Genomic DNA, 21,486 nt, shown 5'->3' on the forward strand with positions numbered 1-21,486 from the left:
TTAGTAAACATGCTTTTTGCTTTCTATTTATTGTAAATAGGATCACAACTATCCAGTGACTTTCACTCAGAATCAACCAAATCTGCATTTACCTGGTTTATTAAACTTTTGGAAATATAGCAAACATTTTGAAAGAAAGAGTGACCAAAATTCTTCCATTTGTTTTCTAAGCCAAGAAATTCAAAATCAGTCAACCCCCCTAGAATTTTGGAAACCATACAGTCACACTTGTACAACCGTTTTAGATTTCAGTTCTTGTATGATTTACAAATCCCTTTTCAACAAAAATAAGTCTACTTATATTTGTCTTACTTCATTTTAATCTATTGTTGAGCTGGTTAAATTTTGGTGGCTTATGAGGACTTTCAACTTTTGAAGGTTCTGGCCTATGTTTCAAAAACGTTTGGGCAACCTTGGTTTGATGATCAGCCAAAACTTTTAAGAGGCACACAAAAGTTATTGTCTGCTTTGTAGGAAACATTTCTCCCATTTAGTTTCTTAGAGCAATAACAACATTTAGCACTGGCCAGTAATGTGCCAAAACGAGTGAGGAAGCGCTGACCAACTCTGCTCCAAACACGTGGATAAAACTCTAGTAACACTGTGGCCTCCTCTAGCATCTCAATAACTTTCAGGCATAGGAACAGTATGATGGAGAATTTTTTGTTTTTAAACTAACTTATTAAAACATTTGTATGACTTGTTAGAATCCCATGTTTAGAAGGCTCTAAGCCTCAACAGCTGGAGTTGCCTGACCGTAATTCTTTTTTTGTGTGTGTCAGTGTATTTAACGTTAACTAATTTAATGTTAACATTGTTTCATCATAAATAAATTAAGCTGTGAAAAAGCAATGAGTACCTTTAGTTAGAGCTTCATCTCTTAAATTTGCTCTCCTCAGGTTTGCGTGGACTGAGACGAGCTCTGGGAGTTTCCCAGCAGGCATCTGACCAGCAGCTAATGGGGAAGGTGATGGTCTCCATGCAGGACCTCCAGTGGGCCATGACTGTTGTGAAGCCCAGTGCAATGAGAGAGGTTGCTATCGACGTTCCCAAGGTACAGAAACCTCCCCCGTCTGTCTGTCCGTCCATCTGTCCATCAACTTATCCATTAGACCTGGGCAATAAATCGATTTGATTGATTAATTGAATATTTAGGTTTTTGATTATTTTGTTTTTCATAAATCTGGATTTTTTTTTCAATAATGCATTCCTTGAGTTTCCATAGTTCAGAGTAATGTCAGCAGGCTCAGGGCCGCCATCTTGTTTGACAAGCATGTTTTACAGCTTCTGTTTATTTGGACTTTAAAATCAAGTCCACTCTATGATGGAATATTAGGAGCAGGCTAAGATTTTTCATTTTTTAAATTACATCAATAAGGTCATAATATTATAACAATAATGTCATATTAGATGCAGTAATTTTATGAGAACTCCAACACAAAAAATTAAAATGAGTAGTGTTGAACATCTTGTGAAGTTATGCTTTGGTATTGCTTTTACAAATAAGGAAATCCTTAATCTTTTAAGACATGAGTGTGAGGGTTTAACATGTGAGATGCTTGCACACTGATGCAGCTGATGCAGTAGCCTCTTCCCGCTCCTACTTGGTTTAAATCTTCAGTCTTAACGACACAATTCGTCCTGAAAGCTACTTCTCCTAGCGTTACATTCAGCCCCATGGTGGTTTTGAAAGGAAGCAGGCCAGCTTACATCATGCATTTTTTGGCTCAATGAAAGCATAATCTAAATCCTGAAAAAGGTAGTCACTTATCACCACTTTTAAAAGTAGCTCATCAAGCAGTGCCTCTCTTCCCAGACTGTCTTAATCTTCTTTACTCTGCTGACCACTGAATTACCACGAGGTAGAGTGGAAAAGACCCTGTGGCCATTTTACCCTTTGCTGCAATGAAGATGAACGACTTTGTCTTCGCAGATGGAGGAAAAGTGGGCTCAAAAAACATGGGAGGTTAGTGAGGAGGAAGGAGGGGTGAGAGGACAGCGGTGAGACTTCAGGATGTTTTGGAGTTTGCATGTGCAAGACATAAGGGACAGGAAGAAGGCTAACATCATCTTCCACCGGTAATTGAAAGCAGATCTGGTCGCTGACGGTTCCTGCCAGCAGCTAAAAAAAGAGAAAGAGAAGAAGAAACATGCGTCCGATCCCTTCACCTCAGCCCGCCTCCCCTTTTCTTTCTGCACAGAGTGCTGCGCTCTGAGCTCACCCAGAGACATTCAGTCCTTGTGGCTGGTTCCTGGAAACAAGAGAGGAACGAGTTTGGATTCCTTTTTCTTTTTTTGTAATTCGTCTTACACAGCTCAGCTGAAAGACTAGCCGCAGAGGCCCGGACTTGATTATATCCACATGAGTGCAAACATTTGTTTCTAATCCACTTTTATATAAGAAACTTCCAGTGGTGCCGGATGAATACATGCCCAGAGTTTCTGTGAAACCGTCTCGGATCACATATCCACACAGGATTTAAAGATTATACCTCACTTTAAATTCTATTTGTATGTAAATAAAATTAATTAAGGGGTAATTAGGGTTATTTCTTTCTAAAGACTTTCCCTTTTATTTTAACATCCATTTTAAGCTTTGACCTTGCTGTCTGGTTTAACTTTATTATATCTGTCTTTTATTATTTCCATACCCTTTATCTCCCTGTTTCTTTGTTTAGTTTGTTTGGTAAGTTCCAGACTCTGTCCTATTTTCCCATTCAAAGGCCTCTTGTAAAGTTGGGAAAACAACTGTAAAAGGTAATAACTGGTGTTTGAGTGGGGTTTGAGTCCCCACAGTGGGGTTTGAGTCAAAGCATTTGCTTTTAATTTTAACACGTTTTAGTTATAACACTAACTGATTCAACTTTTTGTTATTTTCTCAAACGCCTAGATCTTTTTCACGTTTCATCGCATTACAATTAAAAACTTCAATGTAATTTACATACTTCCATTTTGGCCACTGTTAACTAAAAAGTTAGCTGCACTAACCCAAAAAACACGATTCGCATTAGCTGTGCTAAATGCGAATCGTAACATAGTATTTAGTGGAAGCTAACAGAAGCTATCTGGAGAACATAGAAAGATTTTTAAAAAATCAAACACATTAAATCTACTTATGGGTCTGAAGTTGTTGGAAGGATCTGATGCAGTAAAAATGAAAAAAATACATAAATATAGAATTTTTATGACATTAACAGTAAAAAGTGTATAGTCAATACAAAGGTGCCAGAGGGATTAAATGCCCATGACATCTGTGATGAGTTGCAAATTTTAAATTTCCCTACCTTTTAGACTTTAGATTTTTGCACGGTTTTGATTGTTGACAAAGCAAATTATTTCCACGGTTTCGACTCATGTTGTTAATTAATATGCTCTAGAAGGAGGACATTTGTCAGAAACGTGTTTGCAACCATAAAATCCAAAGTTTACTTCAACCAACAATTGCTGAAAACCAAAGAAGCATTTTTGATGCTTTTAAAGCACTAAAAAGTGGATCTTTACAACCCAGCCAACACTAAGCAAATTGAAGCAGCTGCTGACAGGTTCAAACGCTCCACAAGAACTAAGCAAATGACCCTTGAAGGGAGATTATTTTCATAGTGGTTACATGCAAAATTTTTTGAAATGGTTTTTACTTTTCACAAAAATACATCTTTAGGCTGACTTTTGACAACCTTTAGGCTTCTGTATCAGCCTTGATTTCTACATTTATTGATTTTTTTTATTTATTTTTTGCCACTTGTCCAAAAACACCTACAATTTTATTTAAGGGGAAACTCCAAAATATGCAGTATTTAACAAAGATAAACAGGAAAGTAGAATATTTTGGATTTGGCTTTTTACAGCATTTACTCTGTCAAACATTGTTAGCAACATTGATTTTGATGCTTTATTTTTATTTTGCTAAGCAAAGAAAACAAGTTACAACTTATACCTCTAGATCCCAAAAGAGCCCTTTTAATAAGTTTTGGATCTTTCCTGGCCTCAACCACATTGTTTTTGTTGCCAGCAACAGGCTTATTTAACTTTATTTAAGTTGGTTAGTTTTCCATCTCGAATTCAACTTAATTCATGTCAAAATTAGTTTTTTAAATCTAAGAGCAGTGCACCAACTATCAAGGAGGTGGTGGCTGCATTACACTAGGATTTGTCTAACTGGCACTGGCATATTGCATATGTTGTTGTGTAATGAAAAAAGTTGGGTGACTCCAGATTTTTCAAATGTACTCAAGTCAACAGCATGAGGATGAAAAAGAGAAGACAATAGGTTTATATCATAACTGATATCGTCATCATTATATCTCTCAATATTTTCGTCTACAAGATGTTCTAACATTGTGTAGCCATATAGGTGCAGGGAGATACATATTTTTACTTTTCAGTATGATTTTGATCTTATCTATTTGAGAAAATCCACAATAAAAGCAAAGCATAATACTTGAAGTTTGTTGCAAGACTATTCCTCTCTGCAAAAATAGTTTAAATGTATTATTAAAAACCTGTAATAAATTATTTCATTGCAGATTTACTGATAAATTTAACTTTTCTGTAGCTTTAAGTGGAGATTCTCTTATAATTTAGCAAAATTAACATAATTAATATTTCACAGCTATATTCTATGCTATTCTTTTTAAATTTTACTCCAAATTTGCCGTTTTAGTCATAACTTCTATCTGTGTAGATCTGATTCCCAAACCTCTCTGCTGAATCCTGCTTCCCAGTATGTTTTTTCCTCTACTCCTGTTTTTATTCCATTTTCTCTCTGTCTGGGCTTTTAGATTAGTACTTTTGATTTGCTGGGTTGCGTCTGGTCCATCTCTCCGCCTGTCCCCTCTTCCTCCACACCTCGTGTCGCTCCGTGCATTTCTTTCCTTCTGGCTCAGAGCTGGCCATAAATCGTTCGGTATTTACAGTATGTGGCCAGATGCCAGGTTTCCATTAGGTGCTTCGCTCCCCGGAGACGGCGCCGGTGGCCTGGGATGTGTTACCTCTGTGGGCTGGTGGGGCGGAGGGAGGAGGAAGTCAAACAGATGGGAGGGGATAAAGTTATAAACCCTGGCATTTAGCATTTAGATCATGTGATCCAGAGCAAATGAGAGGACCAAGCTAAAACAAAAGAGATAAAATACATATAATTACAGCATACTTTGTTTCTATGGAGATAAACTTTCTGTTCATCTTTTAAATGGTGTTGATCAATCTTTAAGAAACAGGAAGCTGATACTAAATTTCACAGGTGGACTCTTTACTAACTGGCTGCACAAAATTTTATTTAGGAGTGTTTTAGTAAAGAGGTCTGAATTTTCTTATAGCTTCTGAATCCTAACCCTACTGTTGGAATGTTCTTTGATAACTTTGACTTTGTGTCTTGCATAAAAAGTGCTCAAATTTTATATTTTGTGGGGAGCTTTTAATTGGTGTTGTTTTTATTTCAGCCGTACAATCCTAAAGCAATCTGTGTCCCTTTAATCGTCCCATTAACCCCATCTTTGAATAGCATTTCCATTGCAATTTGATTTCTACTTTTATTAATTTTTTATTCCCTTGTGTTGAAATTCCTTCAAAATGTTATTTTTATTTCCAGGTAGTTAAAGGATTTTCTCATAAACTGTAAATCTATTATTTTGCGTACAAAATAGAAAAAACAGCCTAATGACTATGACTTCACAATTCCACAGAAAAGGAATAAAAATAAATGTCAGAACATTCATGACTATTTGCTATGAATAGCAAGGACTGAAGATAATCATTGCATTCATAAATTAAATGACAAAATACGTGGTCCTACATGATATTTCTATGGGAATCCTTAATTAAGCTTCTTTTTGACATGAGGACCAATAGAGGCTCTGTGAATATCTGGAATTGTCAGACCAAAGAAATAAATAAAATTTTGGTGTTTGTTTTAAGGAGAGAAACTTTTATCATTAAAACTGTCTTTAAAGACTTTAAAATTCAGAAAATTGATTTTTATGTGTGGTGAGGACTCGAGTTAGTAATAAAATATATGATGACATATTGTTGTATATTTTATTTCCATGGGAGTCTATGAAGGAGCTTTTGTTTTATGTCCCAGGAACACAAGGGGAGCATAAAATTTATTTCTTTATTTTATTTTGCCTTTATTTATACAGCTAAATCTAACTTATTTATAAGAGCCAACAACATGTTAAAACAGACTTTAGTCAGTACTAAACAAATTAACTAATAAAGTACAGCAGAAACTTAATGAAAAAATGAAGGGGCCACAAAGGGTTAAAGTGAAAGTATGTACTGTACATACAGTTCATCTAATCAGAAGATACAGCATATCTGGGTTCCCCACCTGGATTTCATTTTGTTCTGACTTCAACTGACAAAAAAAACAAGAAAAAAAAAAAACAATGAATAATTAAAGATCCATTTAAGGGAAACTATCTGATCGCTGACCTTCTTAGACAGCCTCGCTGACTCTCCTGCCAAACCTGATTCCTTCCGTTGCGTGTGTAATAAGATAAAGCCAAGTGTGGGAGGACAGAAAAGCAGTGATGCTGAGATACAACAGATAACAAACAAGAAGAGCAGAGAGGATATGAGAGCAGATCAAACAGGATATGGAGCAGAGAGGCTGAGTGGATGGGCTGAATGTAGAGGAGGAGGTTAAAACAACTGTGAGTGGGACAAAACTGAACAGTACGGAAAGGAAAGAAGGAGGAATGTGAGACAGGAAGGGTAAAAAGAGACGTTAGCTGGTTTTGGATGAAGCTCTCTCCTGCTTATCTGCTTTATCTCCTCCGGTTGTTCTCCGCCGGACTCTCTCCTTCCTCTCCTCCCTCTCTCCTTCCTTCCATCTGTCAGACAGACAGCTGTTGGCAGCCTGGCTCTGTTGTTGTTCACTCCGTCCCGATTCAATCCAAGCCCTCGGTTCCTCCATCTCCCTCCAAATATGCTTTTATATTTCTCCTCTGCTCCATTCAGCCCACTCTTGGAGGAACTTGAGATTCCTTGCAGTTTACTCATGTGATCCCAAAGTTAAAAGAGGGCCTTTTATGGGTTACTTTAGAGCATTTCTGCGCACAAACAGAATTGGCTTTATTCGTTGCGTTTATTGTTGGTGATGGGTTTGCTTCAAACTGCCACAGATTAGCAGTGCATGAAGGACTGGAGTGCGTTTCAGCACATTATTGGAATGAAGATTATTTATTAGAGCTTGACCTCTTCCTGCTGCCTTCCTCCAATGTAAAACAGATTCATTTTCCTGATTGCATGTTTTTTGACCTCAGTGAACCTGCTGGATTCTGATTCTGTGAAATAATGCTCGTCTCTTCCACATCTGCTTCTCCACACACTACATCTGACTGTTTTGTTGGAATTGACTGTTGTTTATCATGTTCAAGATGTTGTTTTTTATTACCATTTAAACAGTCTTTTCCTCTTTATTTCCACTATTCTAAATAGTTGTAATCCATTTTCTGACTTATTTACCAGATAATATCTCAAATAATGAGAAGCAGCACAATCTGGAACAAAGTTCCAGAAAACTGCAAAGCAGCTGAAACCTTTTGTTTCTTTAAATCAAAGCTAAAAACTAATCTGTTTAGAGCTGCTTTTGATCACTGGAACATTGACCAACATATCTGATGTGCATTAATGATTCTGATGGTGGCACTCAACAAATGTAATGTTTATTACTGGTTTCTCATTTTGTGACTGTGTGATGTTTTCATGGCTGTTTTTTTATTATTATTTGTTAATTTTTGTGTTTTTAAAGCACTTTGAACGGCCTTGTTGCTGCAATGTGCTATACAAATAAACTTAACTGATTAATCATCTTGCATTTTATTGAAGGTTTCCTTTGCTTCATCTGTGTAGGTGTGCTGGTCAGATGTTGGTGGGATGGCAGAGGTAAAGCTGAAACTGAAACAGGCCGTGGAGTGGCCCCTGAGGCACCCCGAGGCCTTTACCCGCATGGGGATCCAACCACCAAAAGGAGTCCTGCTGTATGGGCCGCCAGGCTGCTCCAAAACCATGATAGCCAAAGCTTTGGCTAATGAAAGTGGGCTCAACTTTCTGGCTATTAAAGTAAGTTTTCACCATTACATTAAAGTTTTTTTTTTTCTTTTTTTTCTATCACTCTGGGTTGACCAAACGTTATCAAATTACTTTGCTGATTAGTCAAAATCAAAAATGGTACCAAAGCTTGCTGCTTTTCTCTTCTTTAATGGGATACATAAAAATGAAAACATAATGTTTTACAGATGTGCCTCTGCATATCATTTTCCTGATTGAATGTACTGCCAAAACTGTGCAGATGAGTCAGCCATTAGTCTGAGGACCGATGATTTGTTGTGCTGTCTCAGTCTCTGCGTTTGCAGTTTAACATTCGTCATGCAAATTGTGTTGCTTTTCCTCCCTTAATCAGGTAATAGGGATTCTATCATCTATTTTGGGGAATTTACAGCATTTTAGTATGAAATATTCTCCTTCCATGTCTAGATTAAATAGTACCAGCATGCTGCATGTTTGTGACAGGAGGACATTAATTATATAAAATCAGTGGATTTTATTTTTGAGTTTGAAATTATCTTTATTCCGTTTCAGAGTGTAACTGTTGTGAAATAATCAGAAATTACGGCTGTAGAATATCCTTTCTGTTTCTTCTTAAACACACAAGTCTGCATATGCAAAATTCATTAAAAATTTGTTGCTGATATATCCATAACATTAAAAGTGACTATGTGAAAGTTATGAAGTTGAGTCGTTTTGAAATCTTTGATTAAAAATTGATTGCTCAGAACTCCATTCCTCTTTCTCCCATTGCAGTCTGGATCAGCTTCTTGGTTAATTTAAAATCTGTTGTTGCTACATGTCTCATAAAAGTGTGGGTGACTTTACCAAACTATTACATCAATAACCTCATGAAAAAATTGGATTGCTGTCTGGTCTTGGGCCCCAAAGGAAAAAGGAACACAGCTGACCACCAGAGTAAGACACAGTTATAGGGGGAAAACCATCCTTGTGGTGGCCTGTAATAGCACACAGTGCAGTTTGTGAAGGGCATACTTAAAAAGTGAATGACAATGAGGAGAATAAGCATTTAGTGTACAAAAAAACTTTGAAACAAAGCATCCATAAATAAATTGAGAAATGCCTCAAGACATGTGCATCGTTTTATTTACATTTATAAAAATTTGGCACATTTATAAACTCCTTAAAATTTCAGATTAAATTAAAAAATCCCAGAGATGTTGATCCGGTGGTGATGATTTCCTAAAGAGCTGAAGGTGGTACAGCTGCAGAGAGTTTCTTCCTCTGACCCTTGACCCAATGTTTGTCCTCTCTCATTCATCACCCCGTCCTCTCTGCCAGCTCCCCCCTCGTTCAGGACATGTCGACAGATGTTGATTGATCGCCTTGTTGAATTGTTGACTGGTGAATATTTAGAAAAAGACAGGAAGTCCAGACAGAAGCTCTCAACTGGCATCATTAAGTCAGAAGCCAGTTCTGCCGTGACCTCCCTCCTTTTGTCTCAGTGAAGCAGGGTGATTTTTCTCCTATTTTCTCCACAATTCAATGAAATGTGCGATAGCTTCATGTTCATTTAGTCTGCTCTAATCAAACTCTAGTTTGTTTGTCTAGAAAGTCTGGTTCATTTGGGGAGGTTAGAATGTGCAACCAAACTCTGATCTAGACCAAAAACCAAACTGTGGTCCAGCTAAAAACCAGCTGAAGTGAACTCTGGCGAGGTTTGAATGTATATGTGGATGCAAGCTCCAGAAGCAGGAAGCGGATTGTAGTGCAAAGTATTTTCTTGACAAATACAACCAAAACAAACGCAAACGTTTAGAGCTAGCAGGAGAAATGACTTGTGGTCTTTTACCAACAACAAAAGAGAAGTCCTACAGCCACTAGAATGTGATGCTACTTAATTTTTGTTTACATTTTGTAAAGAAGGAAGTTCAGTTGTGCTGAATCATGAGCCTTCAGTGGCTCATGATTCAGCGCCTCCACAGGTGAGGAGGGGAAGAGGTGTTTCAAATGGTTTGGTTGATTTGACACAATGTAATGTGAAAGTGAACCGCAGCAGCTGGAAATATACCAATGTGGCAACTTTGGTCCCCAATTGAACCAAGTCTGCTGGACTATCATGTGTGAAAACACTCTTAGTCTTCTCTTTTAATATTTCAGAAGGTTGGAGCATCCACAGACAGAAATATTTGATTAGAAATAGAAACATGCACATAGCATTACATATAATCTACCATATTTATATTTATGAGGTGCTGTTCCACATAATTAGCCCTTGTTTTACACCAGACCCCAAAGCTTTATCTGACAGAAGCAAGCCGTTCCAGGTAAAGATTCTGCAGTGGTTCACAAAACTGTACATGTTTGCATTTCTGATGGGGGATGTAGATAAAATCTTAACGGTGGCTGCGGAGACTTGGTGACCAAAAGTGGCCGTTTCTAGCAGCAGCTCTCTGCTGCAGTGCTGCTTCAGCCTTTGTTTGTCTCAGTTCAAGTTGTTTCAAAGTTCTCATCTGTTACTCTGACTGTACATATGGGCATGTTTAGGTGTATAGTTACTTTTTTTACACCCATTTCCCAATTTCTGAAGATTTAACAAACATTTCTCTTGAAAATCATGTTTTCTTGTCTTTCCCATTTTGAAAGGTGGCTCAGATCATCTGGTATCTGGCTATGAGCTGAAATCCACAAATACGTGCGACCTCCTCTAAAGTTGCTTATAACTGCCTATTTTACAGTTCAAACATAAAAATGCCATAATTGCACAGCCAATCAGTGCCAAGGATTGGAAAATGAATTATGCTCCTGGATTGGTTGTTTTGCAAAAGCTGGCCAATAGGGTCACAAGTAGCGTATTTATTTAGCTGAAATGACCAATTTCAGCTTAACAAGCTGCATTTTAGATGTAATCTAAAATATTCAAGAATAAAAGAAAAATCAGAGAGTAAGCAAATTTTCCCAAATTAATTTGTGGTCACATTCCACAGAAAAATCCAACTTAAAAACGAATCCTGAAATTTTTTGGTTAGGTTGATGTCATAGCTATTGTTGGTCACCTATACGAAAAATCTATTAGTTTAATAAAATCTCTAGTTGAGGTGCCGCGGAGGGCCCTGTGTTACTTAAACAAAGATTTGTGCTGTGAGGTTCTGCAGCCAGTTTAAAGTTATCACCAAGAGAATCTGCTCTTTGAAACGGGATAAAAAACATCCTGCCCCTGCTGCTGAAAGCCGCTCTCAACCATCTGCAATAACAGTATCAGATTTTTCCAGTGCGGCGGTTGCTTTGACACAGATACATTATCCTGATTTAAATGTGGATACTTTGAGGGCTCAGCCTATTTCCTCTGTGTAAAAAAGCCCTATTATCATCTTGTCAATTTCAGTTTCCTCCCTTCAGCCACTCAAACACACTCACGGTCGCACATGCATACCTGCTCGCCAACACACCCCCGCACACACACGCACACACACCTCGTATCTTGCCTGGTGTTTTTTTAAAAGTCACCACATCCAAGCCTCAGCTCCACCAAGAAACGAGCAGCTTGGGAATAATGAGTCAACCTACACACTTACTGCAGGAGACAAAAGGGCTGGAAGTGAAGTGTCTTCTCGTCCATCAGCTAAGAGGCGATGAAAGAGTAGATTGCAGTGGAGGAAGTTCCTCTAACGACTGAGTGGATGTTTGTCTCTGAGAGAGGCAAACATCCAAGAGTTTAAAAGTTTAAAATATATAAAAAGAAGTTGCAGAGAAGAAATTGTTAAGCTATGTTTGCAATCAAATGTGAAACCCCAACACATTTAAACAATTGTTGCTGAAATTTTCTGAGTTAATTAAATTCATATTATTTATAAAATGGGTCATTTCACAACAGATGTCACAACAAGTCACTTTGGCCCAAAAACTTTATTTCAGTACAGCTAAGCAGGTGTTGAAGCAGAAAGGAGAATACCATAAATTCACTGAGCCAGGAGTACTTTCTATGGAGGAGAAAAACAGTGTGTACACAGTGTTAATGCTGGTGATTCTCTTTCTCTGGCTTCATAAAAATAAGATACACAGTTGAACACAATCTCAGAACCTGGTGTACTTTCTATGATAGTTGTTTTCTGAACTTTTTGCAAGTTAACGCTCAGAGCTTCTCTATCCCAACTCTATCCATATATTTATATTAAAGAGACAAAGCTAAACATAGAAGCAAAGCTTTGCTCACAGCTCTATCCAACAGAAAGGCCAAACACAAAAGCACTTTACCAGGCGTACCTTCTATGTGAAGAAAAACTGAATAGTTTAATGTTTTTGATTAAAAGGAGGCCAAAGCAGAAAAATAATAGTTTTTACAACATATAAAAATAATTATGACAATTTATATAATAATTCTACAATTTCAATGCTACAACTGATTGAAGGACTCTCTTCATTAGACTATTGGAAGTCAGGTTTAGTAGCTGGCAAAAAGAAGATGATCTGTTCAGCACATTGTTCTGGTACCTTGGGTTCTGAAGAATTTTGTAGGACAATTAAACACTTTGGTCTCATAAGCTGCAGAGCATTTTCAAGGAACCCGATTCAGTTTCCAGAGCCCTCTCCTTTCTGATGGAGGAACTGCAGGACTCAATGCTTTTAATGCTTTGAACACTAGGTGCTGTTTTTAGGATCTACACCCTGTAGTGGTTCTATACGAAGGAGGTATGCCCTCCACTGGAAACCAGAAATGACAGATTTGGATTGGCTTGGGTCATCCTGTACAATGTTAACAGCAGACATAGCAGTAAGTTTCTGGGGAAATGTTTGTTCTGCTTCCCCCTCATTTTATTGTCCTCCTCTGTTATTTTTTTAAACAAAATTTGGAAAAAAAGCTTTCATCATTGGACTTGAAAGCCATGCAACAGCTTTGACAAATATGGCTGCAGGTTATATTTATGAAGCTGTTGTGAGCACAAACCTTCTATTTCATGCCTTAGATCTTCCCGAATATCTGATTTTATTTGATGTGCCTGAATGCATTCATAACAGGAGAAGTTGCACCATGGTGCGAGCAGATGTGCTACTTTAATGCTCACAGAGTGGAAAATGTGCATCTTTGCCAAGTGAGCCACATGTGTTACATACAAACATGAAACGGTACACAGCGTACAGTGAGCAGCGGAAAAATTTCACACAAAGAGACAAAACACGTCCTGCTGTGCCGCACACTTGATGATCACCGTCTCTCTGTTTGATCTGCTGCGTTCAAGGAGCAGATGCTTCAGTTGTCACTCAGAATTTTACTTCTGGATTTTGGCCATTTAAAAAAAGACATGATTGTCTTTTGTCAAAGGTCCTAATGTAGAAGAATTTTAGATTGTTTAAATTCATAATAACACAACCATACTTGTTAAGTTGTAGCTGTTATCAAATGAGTAACTCTGTTCTACATAAATTATTCTTTCAGGGTCCTGAATTACTGAGCAAGTATGTTGGGGAGTCTGAAAGAGCAGTTCGAGAGGTAAGTTCTTTAAACCTTCCTTACAGTGCCCTGCAAAAGTATTCACACCCTTTTATTATGTTCCAACCAAAGACTTCAATTTATTTTTTGGGGATTTTATGTTCAATTCAGTTCAAATCAGGTTTTGATATTTATGTAGCGCAATTTCACAACAAATGTCATCTCAAGGAACTTTGCAAAAAGAAAAAATAATTATTTCAATATTTCAATGCAGTCACGTTGTCAAAGAGTAAATTAAACTCAGTTTATTATTCAAATTAGTTTAAAACGTTTGCTGTCTAAGGAAACCCAGCAGATCCCTTTGAATCATTGACTTGCAGTTTTCACTCCTGGACGAACGCATAGCAACAATCATTTGGGTTGGGTCATTGATGTATGCATGTAGCGACAGTGGAAAGGAAAAAGTCCCCTTTAACAAGAAGAAACCTCCACCAGAACCAGAGCATGGCTTAATACAAATGTTGTCTGTGAGCAGACACACAGACACAAACAAAAGAAACAGAAGAAATAAACCAGAAAGGCATCACAGCCAAACTGAATACCAGACCAGGTGTAGCTTCTATAAAGAGAGATATAACAGAGAAAACATAAAGTTAACAGTTGAAATAACAGCAGATAATGTGATCAGTTTGTCCTCCACCAGCCTAAGATTATAGCAGCATAGCTACAGAGATAGCTCAGTATAACTCAACTCCTTAGAATGAGGCCTGAAAGAGATAGAACTGCTATCAGATATGTTGATGCTTTGTGCATCAAGAAACTTTTTTCTGCAGATTTTCTTTGCGAAATATCTCCATCGCTGGCAGAAATAACTGGCAGAAGTTACCAGGAAGTAAGGGATAATGTATAAGTAAAGTATCACAGGTTGATTTACAGATTGATTTTGTATAAAAACTGGTAAAAATCTTTGTTTTAGTAAATTATTACATGTTTAATTTACAGTTAAAATGAAAAACTTTTTTAACTCGAGTATTTGTGTTCATTTGGCAGAAAGTTTTAAAAACATTTGATAAGGAGGCCAGTCGTGTCTTACAAAGTTCCTCTTCAATTTCAGATGATGGGCTGAATTTAGCTCTTTGAGATGTTTAAATCTTGGGATAACGTTTTTGTTCCGTAACCTGTTATAACCCATCCAGAATGTTCTTCTTGACCTATCTGCTGGGTTCCTTGGTCTTCCTGAAACAGGTTCTTCACTGATGTTCTTTAAAGAACCTCTGAAGCCAGAAACAGATGATCTGGATTCATGAGGATAAATTTAACACAGGCAAAGGTTTTTACTGGATTTATTTATTTACATATTTTCAGATTTTTATTTTTATTTTTATTTATGCAGTGTGTGCTTTATGTTGGTCCATCATATAAAAGGCTAATAAAATTAGATTTTAACCTGACTACATTCAGAACAGTTTACTGGGTCTGAATACTTTTTTTAGCGGTGTGTTTGGCTATTTTTATACACCAAAATCCTTCCTGATCATTGTGTTCCCAAACTGAATTGTGGAGCCCTGACGGGTTCAGTTCTGACGTCCTAAAGGACGACCTGCGGTGTGATTTCTGAGGTTAATGACGGCTGTATTTCCTCTTCATGTTTGTGTCTCGGATGATTCATCTGTCCTGTTAAACATTTGTCCTGCTTCTGCCTCTTCCGTTGTTGCTGACGCTGCTCGCAGGTGTTTCGGAAAGCAAGGGCCGTCGCTCCCTCCATCGTCTTCTTTGATGAGATCGATGCTCTGGCCAGCGAAAGAGGAAGGTACAGTTTGTCCTTTCTCGGTATTCCTTTAAAAAGAATAATCTCAAACAGCTTCTTCCCGTTTGTGTGACAAATTCATAATCATGTCGGCGGTCAATGTTAATTATGCGACTACCGCCTCTCTCCTCTGACATCTCACTGTGATTCATGCATGATAGAAGGAACAAACATCCGAAACAGTCTGCATGAATGCACCGGTTCCCATGCAGTGTTTGCAGAGTTGTGTGGCTTTTCACCAGAAGAGAACACAGAACAGAGTGTTGTCCGGAGGAGTTTCAGTGGGATGGCACAGGGAACATCTGTGGCTTGAAGGAAAGAGACTGGGGGTTGGGGGGTAGAGGACATGGACCGGAGGCACACAAACATTTCATTGTGCTCTTTCACGGCAGATGGGGAAGGCCAAATATGCAGCATGCTTCCTGCTAAACCAGGGAAAGATGACATTTGCAGGATGGAGCTGAGAAAAGGGCAGCAGGCCTTATAACCAGTTAGTTCACCACACATTTTTCGTCATCAGTGACAGGTTGCGCTTTAATTTAACTTTGTCTACAGGTATCAGCTGAAATCAATCAGTCAAGTTCTTTTGTAAAACACATTTCAGCAACAAATTAGCTGAAAAAACAAAAATAAAAAGTCAATTGAGAATTGAGGAACCAGTAATAAACATTACATTTTGTCGAGTGCCATAATCAAAATCATCAATATACAGTACATCATATATGTTGGTTAATGTTCCATTTTTTAAGGTTCAAAAGCAACTCTAAACAGGTGAGTTTTTAGCCTTGATTTAAAGGAACAAAAGGTTTCAGCTGTTTTGCAGTTTTCTGGAAGTATATTCCAGATTTGTGCTGCACAGAAGCTGAGTGCTGCTTCGTGTTTGGTTCTAGTTCTGGGGATGGAGACAGGAAGAGACAGGGACCAGAAGACCCACAGGTTCTGGAAGGTTGATGCAATAACAATAACAGGTCTTTAATGTGTTAAATATTCCTGTAAATTTCATAATCGTTATTGTAATTCAATTTGCTCAAAGTATTTATACTTTTTTCATAATTTACAGTTTATTTCAGTAACTCCTTAAGAGAAGCACATTATCTATATTAATTCCACACAGGTTTATGTTTTCAAGTCTTTATTTATGCTAACCATGATGTTTTTCTGCAAGCTTGCAAACATCCAAATATCTTGCTGTGTCTGGATGTTCGATTTTAAAATAAATAAAAAAAATCCCATTGGAGTTGGAAGAGATTTAAAGAGGAGTGGCAAAAGCAATTGAGGTGGATTAGCAGTGCTTGCCAACAACTGCGGGGTTCATTCCAGGCCCGTTACTATGAAATATCACCTCTGCTGCACGAAAATTAAGCTGATTGTTATGAGTTTCCTTAGTTAGAGGCCTTCTCAGATTCATTGCAACACAGACTGCTACCAGAGATCCTTCCTGCAACATCACCCTTTACAGCAACAATTTGAAGATACTCTGATGACATGAGTTAAGACATTTATTTTCCCTTTGGGATAAATAAAACATATTTTAGAATTTATTTAAATCATGTCTAAATCTTTCATTGAATCATTGTGCTGCACTTGCACTGTTTGTGTATTTTGTCTGCACTAAATAATAATTTGTCCTTATCAGTTATTTCTTTGCCAGTAGAGCTGGCAGTTTTCCTCAATCCTGTTTTTTTTTTCTACTTTGATTGAGCTTTCTTCTCCGCTTTTATGAATATCAATTTTTCATATGTGCTCAGCGAGTGCCAGCTACTTCTTCTGTTTGCCAGCTCACATTGGTTGAAGCAGGACTGGACCTGTGCCTCAAGGCCACTCACCATTTAGAGAAATGCACTTCTTGCAGATCTGTAAATGTTATTTATTGGACTTTACTTCCTGCTGTGTTTAATCAATGAAGTGGCTCACAGACTTCCAGTGCGGATTCAGATCTGTTGACACAACCAGACAGCTTTTGCTCCTGTGTGCGTGGGCGTGTGTGTGTGTGTTTCATTTGGAGGCAGGACATGAGAAGCACCTGTAAATCTGTCAGCCTACCTGCCACGAGTCGAAACTGTTGGAGTGAAATGAGCAAAGATGATCAGTTCAGAGAGACATAATATGACAAGTTATGGTTTTTAGAAAACAAGTCACAATAAAAATACAAATACCTTCTTTCTGTGCTGCCTTTTCTTTCAGTCTTATCTCCTACAGTATGGAATTTTGTACATTATATTTAAACCTTGACCACTGCCATAAATCCATAGTGAATTTTGGTATTTATGCTTTTGAAATATTGGGCTGAAATAGAGAAATTTGCTAATATGCATTTGGAAACACATGCAGTCTGGGCATATCAAGCATGTTGAGACTTTGTTCATTTCAGCCTTTCTGTTATATTTTTTCTTTTCCCCAGACTTCATATTAGATTAGGTGTGGGTGCTGTGGGCATTTATTGTATTGTTTATCATTTATTGTGAAAACGTTCTTACTGCAATAAGAATTTAGAATTTTGTTGTCTCAATAAATTCCAATTAATGGTATTTTAAAAAAACTGACTCTATAATCAAAAATATTATTTGTACTATTATCTCCACTGTATCATGACAGCATAAGTAAATATCAATAAATTGGAAAATATGATTGAATGTAGATACTGTTTGCAGTTAAGTGATATAAATCACACTTTTTAAGTAAGTGGCATCCTGAAAAAACCTATTTCAAATAGGAATGCTTTTCAAGAACTATATTTCTATTTGTGGTGCTATGAATTCTGTGCCACACAGTCAGTCATAAAGGTACCTAAAAAATAGTATGAAGCATTTTTTAATCATCTTTTTTATCATTATCACAATAGTGTCACATATCATGATATCATGATAAGTCCATATCACCCACTGCAACTGCAGATGCTGGTTTATTCCATTTCTCAAAAAGATTATTTGTTACCCATCTCTTCTCCACGTTTACCCTCTTCATAATTTCTCCTTTTTCCCCCAGCTTCCTGTCTAGCATGCTATGTTGCCCCCTCACCCAAACTTTCTCTCCTTCTCTTTCGCTGTCCCCCTCCTCTCTTTCTTCTCCCTCGTAACTCGGTGACAGAGCTCTTTTGTGCTCCTCTGAAGCCTTGTCTGCACTAATGACGTCTGGCACTTCCGCTGGCCCTGTCAACAGAGACTGTGTGTGTGTGTTTGAGTCCAGAAGGATGGCTGTCTGCGCTGTGTTATGGAAAATAACCACCTTGTAATGCAATGACTAATGTGCTGCTGAGTTTTTTTAAGGCTGCTGATCTTTTATTGAGCGGCAAAAGGATGTATCTGAGTCGGTCCTTCATCTTTACATTGCAAACATTACTTAATTACCAAATTTAAATTCTTGGATCCAATTTTGCAGAGTAGTTTCTCCACATTATTTTTAATTTTTATTCTTAAAATTAACATATTTTCTTTGTAGAAAGTACACCTGGTTCAGTATATATTAATTAAGCCAAAATTGGTTCATCCAGGTAAAGAGAAACACTTTTTGCTTTCTGATTTAGCACACTAATTTCTGGCACACTGTTACTGTTAGAATTATCCCTAACAAAATGTTTGCCTGCTGCAGCTTTTCTTCGTCTCATTTCGGTTCAGTGGAGAAACCATGTTAACAAGTCCAAACGGGACTCCCAACAAGTGCTGCTTTATCACAGAGGAATGACCTGTTTTCAGTCGCCTTGTTTTCAGTTCAGGGTTTTACGTCACTTGCAAGAATGCTCCATATTGCTGCCAGAGGATTATTTTTCTAAAGATGAGTGACAATAGTGTTAATTAAATCTCTGTCGTCATCAAAATATTCTCTAAAATTACTTCAAAGTCCTGTTTGTTTCTTTTGACATATTTATATCACTACTCATTAGCTGCATTACTGAGTTTTTTGGTTTCTTTTAAAAAAAAATTTGTTGCCGTTTCCAACATCTTTCATTTCTGTTAGTGTTTGCTCTTTTTCCTTAATGAACTGCAAGCATGGTGAGAAGTTTTAGCAATGACACAAATGTTTCTACAATACAGACCTGACTCTCCTTCTGACAGTATTTATCTGTCTAGGCAGGATATCTACTTGTGGCCCAAATTCTGGGCATGGTGACCACTCCTTGTCTCTTGGAACTGATCATAATTTGTTTGCCATAGTTTATTCACTGCACAGTGTTGCCTAGAAACACCGTAATTGGTCTCTTCTAAATGGTCCTGAGTTATGTGTACATCATTCTGCATCTGGGGTTCCCTGTGTAGAACTGGCAACCTCTACAGGTTCTACCTAGCTGCTGGGGCTGGTACCAACTTGGACATGGACCCAAATGCTGAGAAGAGGATGGGATAATGATGTTGGAACCACATGTTAAGACATTAACAAATGGAGGAGATACAAGGGAAACAGACAAGCTGGTATGAAAGGATGCAAGTAATGAACAATGGAAGAATCTGGCAAAGGCATCATGAAACTGACTGACTTTTAGCTACTAGGAAGGTGGATGGGTGACAAAAGAACCAGGTGTGACCAGGCAGGAGAGTTAAGTGCAGCGGCAGGAAAAAAACTGAATGAAAACTGAGAGAAGATGACTGATTAACAAAGAAATCAACACAGAGAGGACTAAGGCCTAGTCCACACATAGCCACATATCTGGGAAAACAAAGATATTTCTATGCTTATTTGGATGAAGACGTTTCTGAAGTTTATCCTGTGTGTACCGGTACAATTATTTTTTTTAAATGAAGGGACAAAGATACACATTTTTAACAAAGACCTGGCTACTTGTGTACAAAGCCTAAACAGGAATTAGCCTCTAAGCCAAATACACAAAGAGCAGAGCACAAGAAAAAACTCAACCCAAAAAATAACTGGTGTGGTTAAGCTGTAGTAAGAATAATAAGCTCCAAATAATCCTGAAACCAAAACAAATGACGCAGAACATAAAGATGTGTCTGTGATGACAGATGGGGTTTGATATTTTGAGCATATTCTTGTCAGCCAGCCGACATTTCATTGCTGTGATCTTTGAGCATCTGATCGATTTTACCCTCAATCATACTGGAAAATTCAAAGATCACCACCAATTTGTACCTGGGCTGTTGAAAAAAGTTGGTGTTTGAAAATGTTTTGACACCAAACATTATAAGGGTCAGAATTAGGAGAAAGACACCTTTTTATTTTTAGACAAATGATTTTCCAATCAGAAAAAGGATTCATCAGATAATTGTGTTTTCCCCAGCCTTTTCTTTCCATCCATTTGCTTCTTTCAGACTTCCTGTTTGATGTTTTTTCTTTGACAGAAGTGGCTACTGCTAGTGATGAGCAAGCTCTGGACTGGTGGCAACATAAATCCTCAAAGATATGATAATACTGGTATTTCTTGGATTTCATGAAACCATCTTACTTTCAACTGAATTGTTCATCATGAGGTTCTTGATGATCCAGAAAACTGATCTTTGAGCAGCTATAATTAGTTTTCTGAATGTCAGACATGATTGTGGTGCTTGTTGAACTGGGTGTTATTAAGCCAACTTGATGCAACTAAGCCTCTTTTTGTGAAGTTCTTAGTAAGAACAATTATATTCTTAACAGTACTTCCTCTGGAAAAAGATGATGGTTCCATAGTTTGCTTTGGGTGAAATTCAACATTTCTGTTGCTGTCAAAACCATTGGTTGAAATATGCAATTTTTCCCATTCAGTAATTTTCCTTTCCCTCATCTTTCCTCACCTGCTGAAAGCCTCTTTTCACTTATCTATCTTACTTTTTCTCTCACCCCCTCTTCAGCTCTGCGGGTTCAGGCGGTGTAGGTGACCGGGTCCTGGCTCAGCTCCTGACAGAGATGGACGGCATTGAGCAGCTCCGAGATGTCACCGTGCTGGCCGCCACCAACCGACCTGACATGATCGATAAGGTAAACAAGACACCGGCACTCTTTCTTCATTTCTCCATCCCTCTCTTTGGTCTGTGATTGATAAGGCTGAGTGGATGTTTTGTGTTTACTTTCCTTGTCTCCTCTTCTCCTCTTCCTGACTTTTATAATGATTGATTGATAAGGTTAAAGGTCCTTCCTCTGGTCTGTTCTGCTTGATTCACCTTGTAGATATTGGTGGTGTCTTGTAACAATAACTGCAAATGTCCTATTTCCATTGAACTTGAAGTCATACTGCAAGATCTGAGCTGACAAGATGGACAGGTCTGAAACACGACAATGCTTAAGAGCTGAATATGAATGTAATAGGAGGGTTGGTTTC

General features: G+C 37.8%; 1 protein-coding gene across 2 annotated transcripts in view; it reads left to right on the forward strand.

Annotated features, from left to right (window-relative positions):
• The window catches only part of afg2a (AAA ATPase AFG2A), a 114,126-nt gene that overhangs the window by 18,741 nt on the left and 73,899 nt on the right, over positions 1 to 21,486 (forward strand). For both annotated transcript variants that reach the window (XM_028008746.1, XM_028008745.1), the window contains exons 10-14: positions 900 to 1,054; positions 7,852 to 8,061; positions 13,442 to 13,495; positions 15,166 to 15,245; positions 21,020 to 21,146. In XM_028008746.1, coding sequence (XP_027864547.1) covers positions 900 to 1,054; positions 7,852 to 8,061; positions 13,442 to 13,495; positions 15,166 to 15,245; positions 21,020 to 21,146 — 626 coding nt within the window. The remainder of the gene's footprint in view (positions 1 to 899; positions 1,055 to 7,851; positions 8,062 to 13,441; positions 13,496 to 15,165; positions 15,246 to 21,019; positions 21,147 to 21,486) is intronic.

Source organism: Xiphophorus couchianus, chromosome 23 (genome assembly GCF_001444195.1).
Source record: "Xiphophorus couchianus chromosome 23, X_couchianus-1.0, whole genome shotgun sequence".
Lineage (NCBI taxonomy): Eukaryota > Metazoa > Chordata > Actinopteri > Cyprinodontiformes > Poeciliidae > Xiphophorus > Xiphophorus couchianus.